This window comes from Drosophila erecta, unplaced genomic scaffold (genome assembly GCF_003286155.1).
Source record: "Drosophila erecta strain 14021-0224.00,06,07 unplaced genomic scaffold, DereRS2 tig00000219-arrow-pilon, whole genome shotgun sequence".
Lineage (NCBI taxonomy): Eukaryota > Metazoa > Arthropoda > Insecta > Diptera > Drosophilidae > Drosophila > Drosophila erecta.
Window position 1 is genome coordinate 524210 of NW_020825213.1, and position 11865 is coordinate 536074.

Consider the following 11865-nt stretch of genomic DNA (forward strand, 5'->3'; position numbering starts at 1 on the left):
GCGAAAGCAAATAACAAGAGATACCTGATTGCAGCACAACGCTAAGCGAAAATACAAAAGTGAGAAAACACGAGACGCTCTCGCATTAATTTCAAATTTTAATGTTATCACGATTGATATCGTTATTATTCATTGATTAGCTTCCAGAGATATAGACGCAGCGCTAGTTTATCCAAATGTTGCCACGCCAAACTCACGGCCACACTTTTGTATAATGTGATATATTTTCATTTTTTTATGTATCTTGTAAATTGCTATAGATTTGCCAAAAAAAAACTTGTTGCCACGTCCACAAACCGCCAAAAAAATTACGCCCACACTTTTAAAAAATGTTGTATATTTTTTTTCATTTTATTATTTGTTGAAATTTCTCGTTTGCACTTCCAACAGCTGAGTAATATTTGATAGTCGGGGAACTCGACTATAGCATTCTACCTTATTATGTTTCTTTTATAAATATGTATGTTTTTTAAATTAAACTCATCATAGCCATAATTTAACGCGCCACATTTTATTCTTCTAGTACTGCGGTACCTCCATGCTAAATCACCCATAGAATTAGTGAAAATACTTGTTTAAATGGTAGTGTACAAATTATGTAGTTCGTCTTCTCGCGGTTACTATTGGACGGTCGCTTGGTGTACGTGGCTAAATTTCCAGTTGACTTGGCAGCCGCACGACGGTTTGTATCTTCGCTGGTCGGAAATCCCTTAGTTGTCCCTTCACTTGTTGACAATTACTATCCTCCTCCTATGCAGATGACTTGAAGCTCAGTTATATTAGTTAGTTCATATTATGAGCTCGTTATTGAATTAATACTTAAACTGAGGGACACAATTTGAGTTTTAGAAGGACGTCAAAGCCGCCCATCGCGGAAAATGCTGATCCGTGGTAAGAGCGCTTTGCTCACCACGGTCCCAAAGTCTGCTTCTTAGAAACACTAGGGTGATCAGAGAATCACCCACTATTTCTACCAACTACTTGTTACCCTTTTGTTGTGACTTATACATCTACGTGTGCACCAGAAATATACTGTGCATTTTTAAACAAGCTGGCCGATGTCCACGATAAGACACCGGAACTGAAGACTTATCTTGGCTAGGATATCCTCTTACTTTTAGTATAAGTAAAGGCGTTAACAGGATATTTAAAGGATTAGTATCTCATCTTGCGCTTTTAGTCACTTTGAAGAAATGTGATCACTTGTTTCAAGCTGCACTGTGCACAACCCGATCGATCATTACTATTGATTCAAAGGCAACTTGAATCCGTTCTGGCAGGAGATGACAATGTCAGGAGTGACAATTATCACCTTAGTTGGTGAAACTATATGATACAGTGGTTAAACCAATTCACTACTATACAGCATCAGCGAATAGCTGCCTGGCAACATCACTTAACTTGGTAATAATATATTAATCTCCAAAATTTTAAAGGATTTTGAAGGATTCAATTCTAAGTTATGATTAACAAATAGTTTCTTTTGATACTTCTGATATTTTCCCAATTCGAAAATTGTGACAGATTTGGGCGGTTTGTGGGCGTAGAAGTGGGCGTGGACAAAAGTATTTTGAAAAATCTGTAGAAATTTACAAGATATATTCAAAAGTGAAATAATATCACATTTTTTTAAATTGTGAGCGTGACAGTTTTTTGCGGTTGATCGGCGTTAAGGTGGGCGTGGCAACATTTGGAAATAAACTTGCGCTGCGTCTATGTCTTAAGCTGCATGCTTAATCTCTAACTTTTGCAGTTCCTGAGATCGAGGCGTTCATACGGACATGGCCTGATCAACTCGGTTATTGATCCTGATCAATAATATATATACTTTATATGGTCGGAAACCTTTCCTTCTGCCTGTTAAATACTTTTCAAAGAATTTAGTATACCCTTTTAGTCTACGAGTAATCAATGATGCTCGGCATCGGTTCCAAAATGTCGACATTTACAACCCAGAGAAATACAAATAAGTTAACACAAGCCAACGAACTAGAGCGGTTGGCTCAGTGTACGAAACATAATATCAAAGTGCTGACCCAGCATTGGGCCGGAAACCCGTGCGCAGCCGGCAAACACAGCATATTTCATAAAAAAATAAAAATAATACAAAATTGTTAATCAACGCCAATGTTACAGTAAAAAAAAATTATTTCAAACAAAAATTATTTTAAACAAAAAAATTATTTTCAACATAAATTATTTTGAAGCCCGGATTCTCACAGTATAGGAATAATAAACCATACTCCTCAGACTCAGAGTCCGATAGCGAAAATCAAGCTTCCCCTCTAAGACGTGTAACCACGAATCCCCTTGCAATGGCGATAGATCCAGAACAGCTCAAACTTGTAATACAGGCAATTGTGGCCAATACTTTAGCGGACGAGGCCGCCAAAAACCAACTCGCACAAAAAAAAATGCGTCAGAAAATTCAGGGGCTGGGCAACGCGTTGGCAGCAACACATTTCGCGTCCACCTCAGCCGTGGCCCCCGTAATTAGAACCTACGAACCCATAGATATAACTGATAATTCTCCATGTAGCGTGACTTTAGACCCCGTTAAATATTTGCCTGAATGCTCGATAGCTGCATATCGCATATTTTAAAATATCAACGGCACGTCTCGCCATTACGAGGCAGTGACAATTATTAGAAACAAAGTTAGGGGCGCGGCTGATAACGTTTTATCCTCGTTTGGCACTGTGCTGAATTTCGATGCTATTATAAATCGGCTCGATTTCACTTACAGTGAAAGTGACAAGCGTCCAATGCATGTCATTGAACAAGACATGAGCACTCTAAGACAGGGAAATAACATGACCCTGTTACAGTATTATGATTAGGTCGACTCAACTTACTCACAAATAAAGGTCATATGTCTCACGAGCCATCGACGGCAAAAATATTGTGCGAAAAATTCGGAGAGGACGCCTTGCGTATTTTCATCTCGGGACTTTAATGCAACTTCACTGAAGTGCTTTTCGCGGCAAAGTCGAAAGACATGCCGTCAGCTCTGGCCTTAGCGCAAGAAGTGGAATCTAACTACGAGAGGTACGTTTTTGCAGCTAGTTTTGCAAAAAGTCAGGAAGACAAAGACCGCAAACCTACTGCAAAAGCGCAGGGTCGTCAACTTGACAAGTACGACTACCATGACCACCAACCTAATAATATCAAAAATCCGTATTTCAATAGGCAGCATAAGTCACGCCGACCCGTAAAATGTCAAAAACTACAAAAACAACGACTCACCAGAGCCTATGGAGGTCGATCCCTCATTTTCTAAATTGCTGCATCCGACCCAGGCAAATGCTTACCAGAACAGAAGAGCCATCTCTGAGCGAAAGGCGCCGTGAGGAAACAACAAAAAATTAACTTCATTACGCAAAAGGCGGAACAAAAGACAGGAGCATATGCCGCCGCCGCCTCCAAAGCGGAATCAAAAATAGACGACGATGCCATTGCCGAGTATGATTCTGACTACGTCAATTTTTTAGGGGAAAATCCCTGTTACCCGTCATCAGACGAAAAGTAGCAGTGGTACCAATGAATTTCCTTTTAGACACCGGTGCGTCAAAAAACTTCATCCGACCTCGCAAAGAGCTAAAGGGTATCCGCCCGGTGGACTCTCCTTTCGAAATTCACTCAATTCACGGCGCCACCACTGTCACAAAAAAATGCTTCGTCTCGATTTTTAATTTGAAAGCTACTTTTTTCATAGTACCAGATTTTACAATATTCGACGGGATAAACGGGGCCGATCTGTTAACACAGGCTGGCGTATCACTTTGCCTCGCTTCCGCCCAACTCAAATGGGGTAACGAGGTTGAGAGAATTTCATTCCATAAATGCACTGACGTCAACTTCACTAACGTGGAGTGCACCACCATTGGTGAAGAAGCCATTTCTGGGGATGATAAAAAGCCGAAAAAACGCCTTCGCAGATCCCAACGAGGCTCTGCCATATAACACATCGGTAGTGGCCACGATTAGAACGACTAGCGAAGAGCCCATTTACGACAAGTTATATCCATACCCCATGGGGACAGCAGATTTCGTCAATAACGAGATCTAAGATCTGCTTAAAAATGGTATAATTCAGAAGTCGGTGTCTCCTTATAACAACCCAATATGGGTGGTTGATAAAAAAAGGAATCGAAGAGGCCGGTAATAGACGGTTAGTCATAGACTTTCGTAAGCTAAACGAAAGGACTATCCCGGACAAATACCCGATGCCAGATATCTGTATGATACTGGGCAACTTGGGCAAGGCCAAATTCTTTACGACACTGGACCTCAAGTCCGGTTATCACCAGATCGTCTTAGCGGAAAATGACCGTGAAAAAACTTCCTTCCCCTTAAGCGGAGGGAAGTACGAATTCAAGAGGCTTCCATTTGGCTTGAGAAATGCTGCCAGCATCTTCCAGAGAGCCATTGATGACATTCTCAGAAAACAAATCGGCAAGACTTGCTATGTCTACGTCGACGATGTAATAATCTTCTCAGAAAACGAGAATGTTTCCATGTCAAGCACGTGGATTGGGTTAAGGAAACCATAAGCGATGCAAATATGAGAGTATCAGTAAAAAAGTCAACCTTTTTTAAAAAAAGTGAAAAGGTCAGGGCCATAAAAGAGTTCCCCAAACCAAACAGTATTTAAGGACATTGCAGACATAGCAAGGCCTATTTCGGACATCTTAAAGGGCGAAAATGGAAGTGTAAGCAGACAGCAGCAGGATGTGTAAGCAACACATCCAAGTACAATTCAATGAGGCGGAAAAAAATTCTTTCGAAAAACTGCTCAACATTTTGGCATACGAAGATGTTATGCTCAGATACCCAAATTACAAGAAGCCATTCCATCTAACGACGGATGCTTCAGCCTACGGTATTGGAGCAGTGCTTTCACAAGAGAACCGTCCTATTACAATGATCTCGAGGACATTAAAGGATAGGGAAATGAACTACGCCACAAATGAAAGGGAACTATTAGCCATCGTTTGGGCGTTGGCCAAACTGTAACACTATTTATATGCGGTGAAAGATATAACTATCTTCACTGACCGTCAGCCATTGTCATTCTCGGTATCAGATTCTAACCCTAACGCGAAAATTAAAAGGTGGAAGGGTCGCATCGAGGAAACGCGTGCGAAGGTGGTATATAAACCGGGAAAAGAAAATTTGGTTGCTGATGCCCTGTCTAGGCAGCAAATTAATGCCATAGAAAAACAGGACGCAGAATCATGCGTCGCGACCATTCACAGTGAGATTTCCCTCACCCACACCATAGAAACAACGGATAAGCCCCTAAATTGCTTATAGAACCAACTAATTCTAGAAGAGACCCGCTTTCCGCTAAAACGCTCGTTCGTTCTCTTCAAAAATAAGAAACGACACGCGATCAACTTTACCGACAAAGAGTCATTACTCAATGACCTTGCGGATGCAATAGTCCCCAAGGGCGTAAACGCCCTCCATTGCGATTTGAACACGTTAGCAACAGTGCAGCACGACTTAGTGCGGAGATTCCCGACTACAAAAATCTGGCACTGCAAAAACCGTGTTACAGATATTTTTGGGGTCGAGGAAAGGAGGGAAGTCATATTAGCAGAACACAATAGGGCCCACCGGTCGGCCCAAGAAAATGTGAAGCAGGTTCTCACAGAGTACTACTTTCCAAAAAATGGCCAAACTGGCCAATGAAATTGTCCAAAACTGTAAAACATGCGCGAAAGCTAAATATGATTGGCGAGTCACCGATTCCTTCTCATTTAGGAGAAATGCTACACATAGACATTTTCTCAAAGGATAAAAGATATTTTCTCACTTGCATTGACAAGTTTTTGAAATTCGCCGTCGTACAGCATGTGTCGTCAAGAACAATAGAGGATTTGAAATCGGCCTTGTTACAGGTCATGAATTTCTTCCCAAAGGCCAAAGTGATTTACTGCGACAACGAGCCACCGTTAAAATCGCACACGATCACAGCCATGCTAGACAACCATCTATCAGCATCACGAATGCGTCCTTCACAGTGTCTCAAACGGGCAAGTGGAACGTTTTCACAGTACTCTAATAGAGCTCGCCAGGTGCCTAAAAATCGACCGGGGCATGAGTGATACTGTGGAGATAATCTTATTAGCCACTACCAGATATAACAAATCAATCCATTCGGTCATCGATAAGAGGCCAGTCGACGCAATACAAGAATGCACAGACCACACACAGGAACAGATTGCCGACAAAATTAAGAGTGCCCAAGACGCGCTAAGGTCTAGAGAGAATGCGTCTCGACAAAACACAGTCTTCGAAGTGGGCGAAAAGGTTTTGGTCAAAACTAATAGAGGGCTTGGCAATAAAATCACTCCCTTGTGTGAGGAAAAAGCCATACAGACCTGGGGCCCACGGTCCTCATTGAAGGGAGGGTGGTCCACAAAGACAACTTAAAATTACTCTCGCTTAATTTTAAACTTTTTATTATTACTACCTATTGTCAGCCGTTTGGCAAACTTCCATTTAGTAGACATTAAGTCCGTTGCCAAAGGTGTTTTAGTTGTAGGTTAAAATTAATTGGTTATGGGACAAACCTCAGCGAACAAGAAAAAGCGACTGAAAAATACATTTCCACAGCAGCAGAATTTGCATCCTCCTCTCACTGTCATTGGTGTCAGCGCACAGTGATGTTATTCACAGTGACTATTCACAAACAAGGTATATCCCCATCATAGATGGATAGATCCTGGTGTGGGAGGAGCTCGCGTACGTGACCCACTCGGCAAACCTTTCGGAATACAGGCGCGTAATAGAAGAAATAAGCAGCATGAACGAGATGTTTCCACAGTCTCACATGAGGAAGTTGCTAGAAGTGGACACCTCGCACCTTCGGGACACGCTGGATTCGTTAAAAGTCCACCACAGAATCCCAAGGAGTTTAGATTGGGCTCAATACTAAAGGTACTACGCCGGATGCCGGCGATCTAGAAAGAGTTAGGTTCACAGAGTGACAGTTGACACAGTCAAACAATAGGCAAATCAAATTTAATACTAGAATACAAAGTCGAATCAACCAATTAACAACAACAGTAAATCAAATCTTGCAAACACATAAAAATATCCAAATTGACACCGGCCATTTATATGAGACACTGCTGGCTAGGAATAGAATACTAATGATGGAGAATTTAATGTTGGCTGTAACACTGGCGAAAAACCATATTGTCGGTCCAAATATCCTAGATCATGCAGACTTAAAATCAGTTTGTCTGAAAGAACCCACAGATACCCCCATAGAGGATCTTATGTCCGCATCGTCTGTAAAAATACTACAATCCTCTAACATGATACACTTCATACACTTTTTTGCCAACTATCAACGGAAAGCTCATGCGCTAGGGAACTACACGCAGGCGTTCTAGCGCATTGCGAGTCGCAACCAATCGACCTACACCCGCTTACCCGCGTGGATGAGGGAATCATCATCATCAATGACCGACCAGCCAGGGTCACGGTGGACAACGGAACAGAAGTCTATCTACGTGGCACACATCTCATCACCTTCAACGATCGCGTCGTGATAAATGGCACCACCTTTATAAATCACGACAAGGCCCAAATACGAGCTCCAGGGGTAGCGAGTTTCCCATCATTCAATATCACCGCCAACAGAGATATTCTGAGTCTCCCCGATCTTCACCAGCTGAGTGAACGTAACTTGGAGTTCATCAAAGAGTTCGTGAGAGAAAATGATACTGATCATTCACATCGCATAATATTTATCGCAGCAGCGATTTGTTGTGCATTGATTTGTACCGGCATCACCTGTCTACGGTTCATCGGAGCGCGGAGATCTGCAATCCAATTAAACGGGATGATTGCCGAATTAGGACCAGCGGAGGACGGCCGTAATCTTGAAGGGGGAGTAGTTAACACAAGCCAACGAATTAGAGCAGTTGGCTCAGTGTACGAAACATAATATCAAAGTGCTGACCCAGCATTGGGCCGGAAACCGCCGGAAACAGCCGGCAAACACAGCATATTTGCGTGGCCGGTGCGAGTCTTTGTTAGCTTTAAGAATCATTTTAAGTTTCAGTTTGAATTTTCATTTACTAGAATAAAGAGCGGCAGCTCGTCAACTCCGACTAAAACGTCGTAAAACAAATTTTTATTAATTACTCTGCCAGACCAAAAGGCTGGCAGTTAAAAGAGGAAAGTTCTCCTCAACATAAATAACAATCTTCTCCCGCTCCCCGGATCCCCCGGAGCAGCCAGTGAAGAAAGCCCTTCGCCTCTGGAAAAAACCTGACGGTATCGCAAGACGGTGCGATACATCATCAAATAATTAATACATGTTATACACAGACGGTCACTAATAATATTCTATCATGCAGAACGACAAGGAGCAATCAATTTGAAGTCTCTGAGCATTGCACATAAGCTTAGATCGGCATGTCACCGGCATAAGATCGGCATAAGTACATATGTATGTACATAAATAGCCAATTCAATTAGGCGGGTTCTGAAACAGTTTACATTAACGGGACAACTCGTTAGATGGGATTTGATACCATCACTGTGGGCACATTAAGAATAATTTGCGATTTTCCCTATTTCGCTTGGGTTGGCAGTATTTGACTCCGCTTTTACCAAAAGTATACAAGTAAAAAAAGTGTAGAATTACACTATGTATTAGATTGTATTTATTTAGGGTGGCAGGGCACGGCATCATTGGTTTGACAGACATTTTTTTGGTAATAAAAAACTTTACAAGTGCTAAAAAAATATTGCTAAATAATTACAATGTTAATTCAATAATCTTTTTTAAGCTGTATGACTTATTATGTTTAAATGACCTTGTAAGAAGCACAGTGCTTATTTTGTAAAGGCCGTTGGTTGGCTGCTAGTCTTACACGCGGAAACATTTTTGGATTACACTATTATTTTAAATAATTTACAATATAACGCGTATAAAAACTAAATGGTAAAAAGGTGCCCAATCCAGAAAATAGGCCGATTGAAATTAATGTCATTTTGTGCAGTGCAATGATTTCCCCGAAGCATTTTTACTGTAGACTGTGTATACGTACATACATACATACATATGAGGTATGTTCCTTCATTTATTGAAGCACAATTTTTTACAAAGGGCTGACGATTTTGGTATAAAAACAAATTTTCGTCGTTACATAGATTTGGTTAAAAATTATTAAACGAAAATTAATATTAGTAATGAAAAGTTTTTGAACAATTTCGAAAAACAATATTTAAAAATATTGGAAATGTAGCACCTAAAACAAAATAGCCATTGGTAAAACTAACTACATTTTGAAATGTTTACATTAAGTTTATGCATGTATGTAAATAAATGTAATTGTTACTTCATTATACAAAATCAATACCTCGGGTCTGGTAAGTTTAATTTCTTGCTTGCCCTTGCAGCTGGAGTACATTTTGACTTCTCCATTGCCATTAAATAGCTGACATCAGCCAACACTGCTTCCAAATCAGCCATCGCATTTGCTTATATGTTAACTTTCGCTTTTTATATCATATACAGTTGTTTATAGATCGTTTTCCCACATACTGACTTTGAAATAACAAGTTTTTAAATTGATTATATTAATTTCATTATTGTCAACAAAAATAAATAGTATGTATATTCAAGTACTTTTCACATCTAGTGTGACCGTATAAAGCAAATTAAATAAAGTGTACCTTATAATCACTGCCAAATAATAGCCTCTTCTCACAGAGATCCATTCACCAACCTTTTAATAAACACCGATGCACTGATGTTTTTAGGTGTATCCCCAAATGAATGTTAGTCCAACACCTTCAAATCAAAAAAAAAACTTCATACATTTGTACTGTTGAAATTGTGGTCGAGGTCTGTGGAAGGCAACATTGGCAGCATGACTTCAAAAAAATAATAAATACTTTTCTTGAAATATTTTATTTTAAATTGTATTATTTATTTATTTTTATTTTATTTTATTTTCCAGGTGTCAATGAGGAGATGTAGAAGGGCAATGAGTGTCAAGCAGCCATATAATCGTAAATATAATCCCTTTTAAAAATTTGCACTATTTGTTTTGCACTATACAGCCACTTTTTTGGTGGCGGCAATAATTGCTCTGTCCCCGCTGTCGTAAAATTGAGAGCATAATTTTAGATTAATTTTAGATTAATTAGAATTCACTTGCTTGTGTGAGAGAAAACTTTAAGCAAAAAAGTGTGCATGTGTTCGTAGTTGAGCTAGAAGACGATTTTCGGTCCGAAATCAATTTTGATCTAAGAAACGAATTTGTTTTGGTAATGTTTTGGTAAATTTTGTTGTAATATGATCTACGTGTAATACAAAATTATTTAAAAATTTATACCGTGACTATTAAATTCTTTTAAAAGTTATTTTAATATTCGTTAGTTAAAATCGCCGCTCGATGTTTACATCGACTGCTGTTTACATATGAACTTTGCATATAAACTTTTATTGAATATAAATACGGATATATTATTAACATTTGGAAAAATAGTAGCAAACGATGAGCTCTATATATTTGTCAGCTTTAAGCAAACGGATGAAGAGGAACTAAAAGATAGAATACATTTGGCGCGCCTTTTTACCCACCCAAAACTGCGAGGTTTTTAAAAATATCAAATTAGAATATAGTAAAAACATTTATTAAAACAATTTGGCATTATTATGTACATGTATTCACCTATTATTATGATTTATTTAAATAATTATCATGTTAAGGCAATGCAAAATTAGAGTTTTTTACTTGGTGGCAATCGAGTACAAATAATATAGATTAAAAGTCCATAAATATTTTATCAAATTTACAATATATGAGCAATAACGAGTTCGTGGTTGCAAGTTTTGAAAAAAATATAATTTTTATTTCAAGATTTGAACCGAAGTTATTTCAACTTTGAATCGGAGACAATTCACGTCTTAATGGTATAGTGGATGAATTAGATCTGAATCTGGAGTGTGAGTTAAACGCTTAGCAAACCCTTGCTCTACTTTGTTTATATGAGCTTGAGTAGCTCTCTTCTTTGTTCAAATGGGTTGCACTCTTTAAGAGAGTTGCGCGTGGAAAATTACCAGGATTTGTGCTGCGTTAGCTATTTGGTTGCTTAGCGGGAATAACAAATTCGGCATCGGCGGATGTTTATGTTACCGCTGCCGAAATTGTTACTGTCACCAAGAGCTTGGGATCTGACTTATGTGTTAGGGTTGTAAGTTATAGTGTGTTGCTGGGCAAATGTATACAGAATAGGATTTACATTATTTTCTATTTCTGTTACACCATTGTTTACAATGTTGGTTCAATAGGAGTGGGTCTTTTGAATTTGATTTTAATTTTCTTAGGTATATTCTTATATTTGTAGATATAATAAAATATTATTATGACAACTAAAACTATTAAAATAGTAAATGTAATTATTTGAAACGTATTATTTGCTTTATTATGGATTTCAAAAATATCTTTAGCTTGTATATAAGAAATGTCTTTTAATTTAGTGATATTGTTGTTAACATAAATCGTTTGTGTGTAATCTAACATAGTATTTGATATTAAGATCTCTTCGATTTGTATGAAACAGTTAAAAGCTTTTACTATGTTGTCTCCCTCTATTATTATATCAAATAGAGACATGCAATTTTGGTTAAGTATGGTTTTTGGTAAGTTCCAAGTTAATATTATATTAGGTTCGACATAACTGATTTCCTTATGAGTTTTTACATATCTACATTCTGCATTAAATTGATTAAGTATGCCCGTTAAGCATTTGTTTATTATTGAAGTTTTTGAAGATGCCAAATAAGTTTGATTATTTTGAACATAAAATGTATTTTGTACATTTTCT

At 38.7% G+C, this 11865-nt stretch overlaps 1 protein-coding gene across 2 annotated transcripts in view; it reads right to left on the reverse strand.

The window, feature by feature from the left end:
* Positions 1-9717, reverse strand: part of LOC6541861 (G protein-coupled receptor kinase 1) — a 165248-nt gene extending 155531 nt beyond the window's left edge. The window contains exon 1 of one of the 2 annotated variants that reach the window (XM_026982801.1): positions 9390-9715. In XM_026982801.1, the coding sequence (XP_026838602.1) occupies positions 9390-9502 (113 nt within the window). In that variant the 5' untranslated portion in view covers positions 9503-9715. Of the gene's footprint in view, positions 1-9389 lie in introns of both variants that reach the window. The other variant, XM_026982802.1, reaches the window with a different exon arrangement.
* Between the last annotated feature and the right edge of the window lie 2148 nt (positions 9718-11865).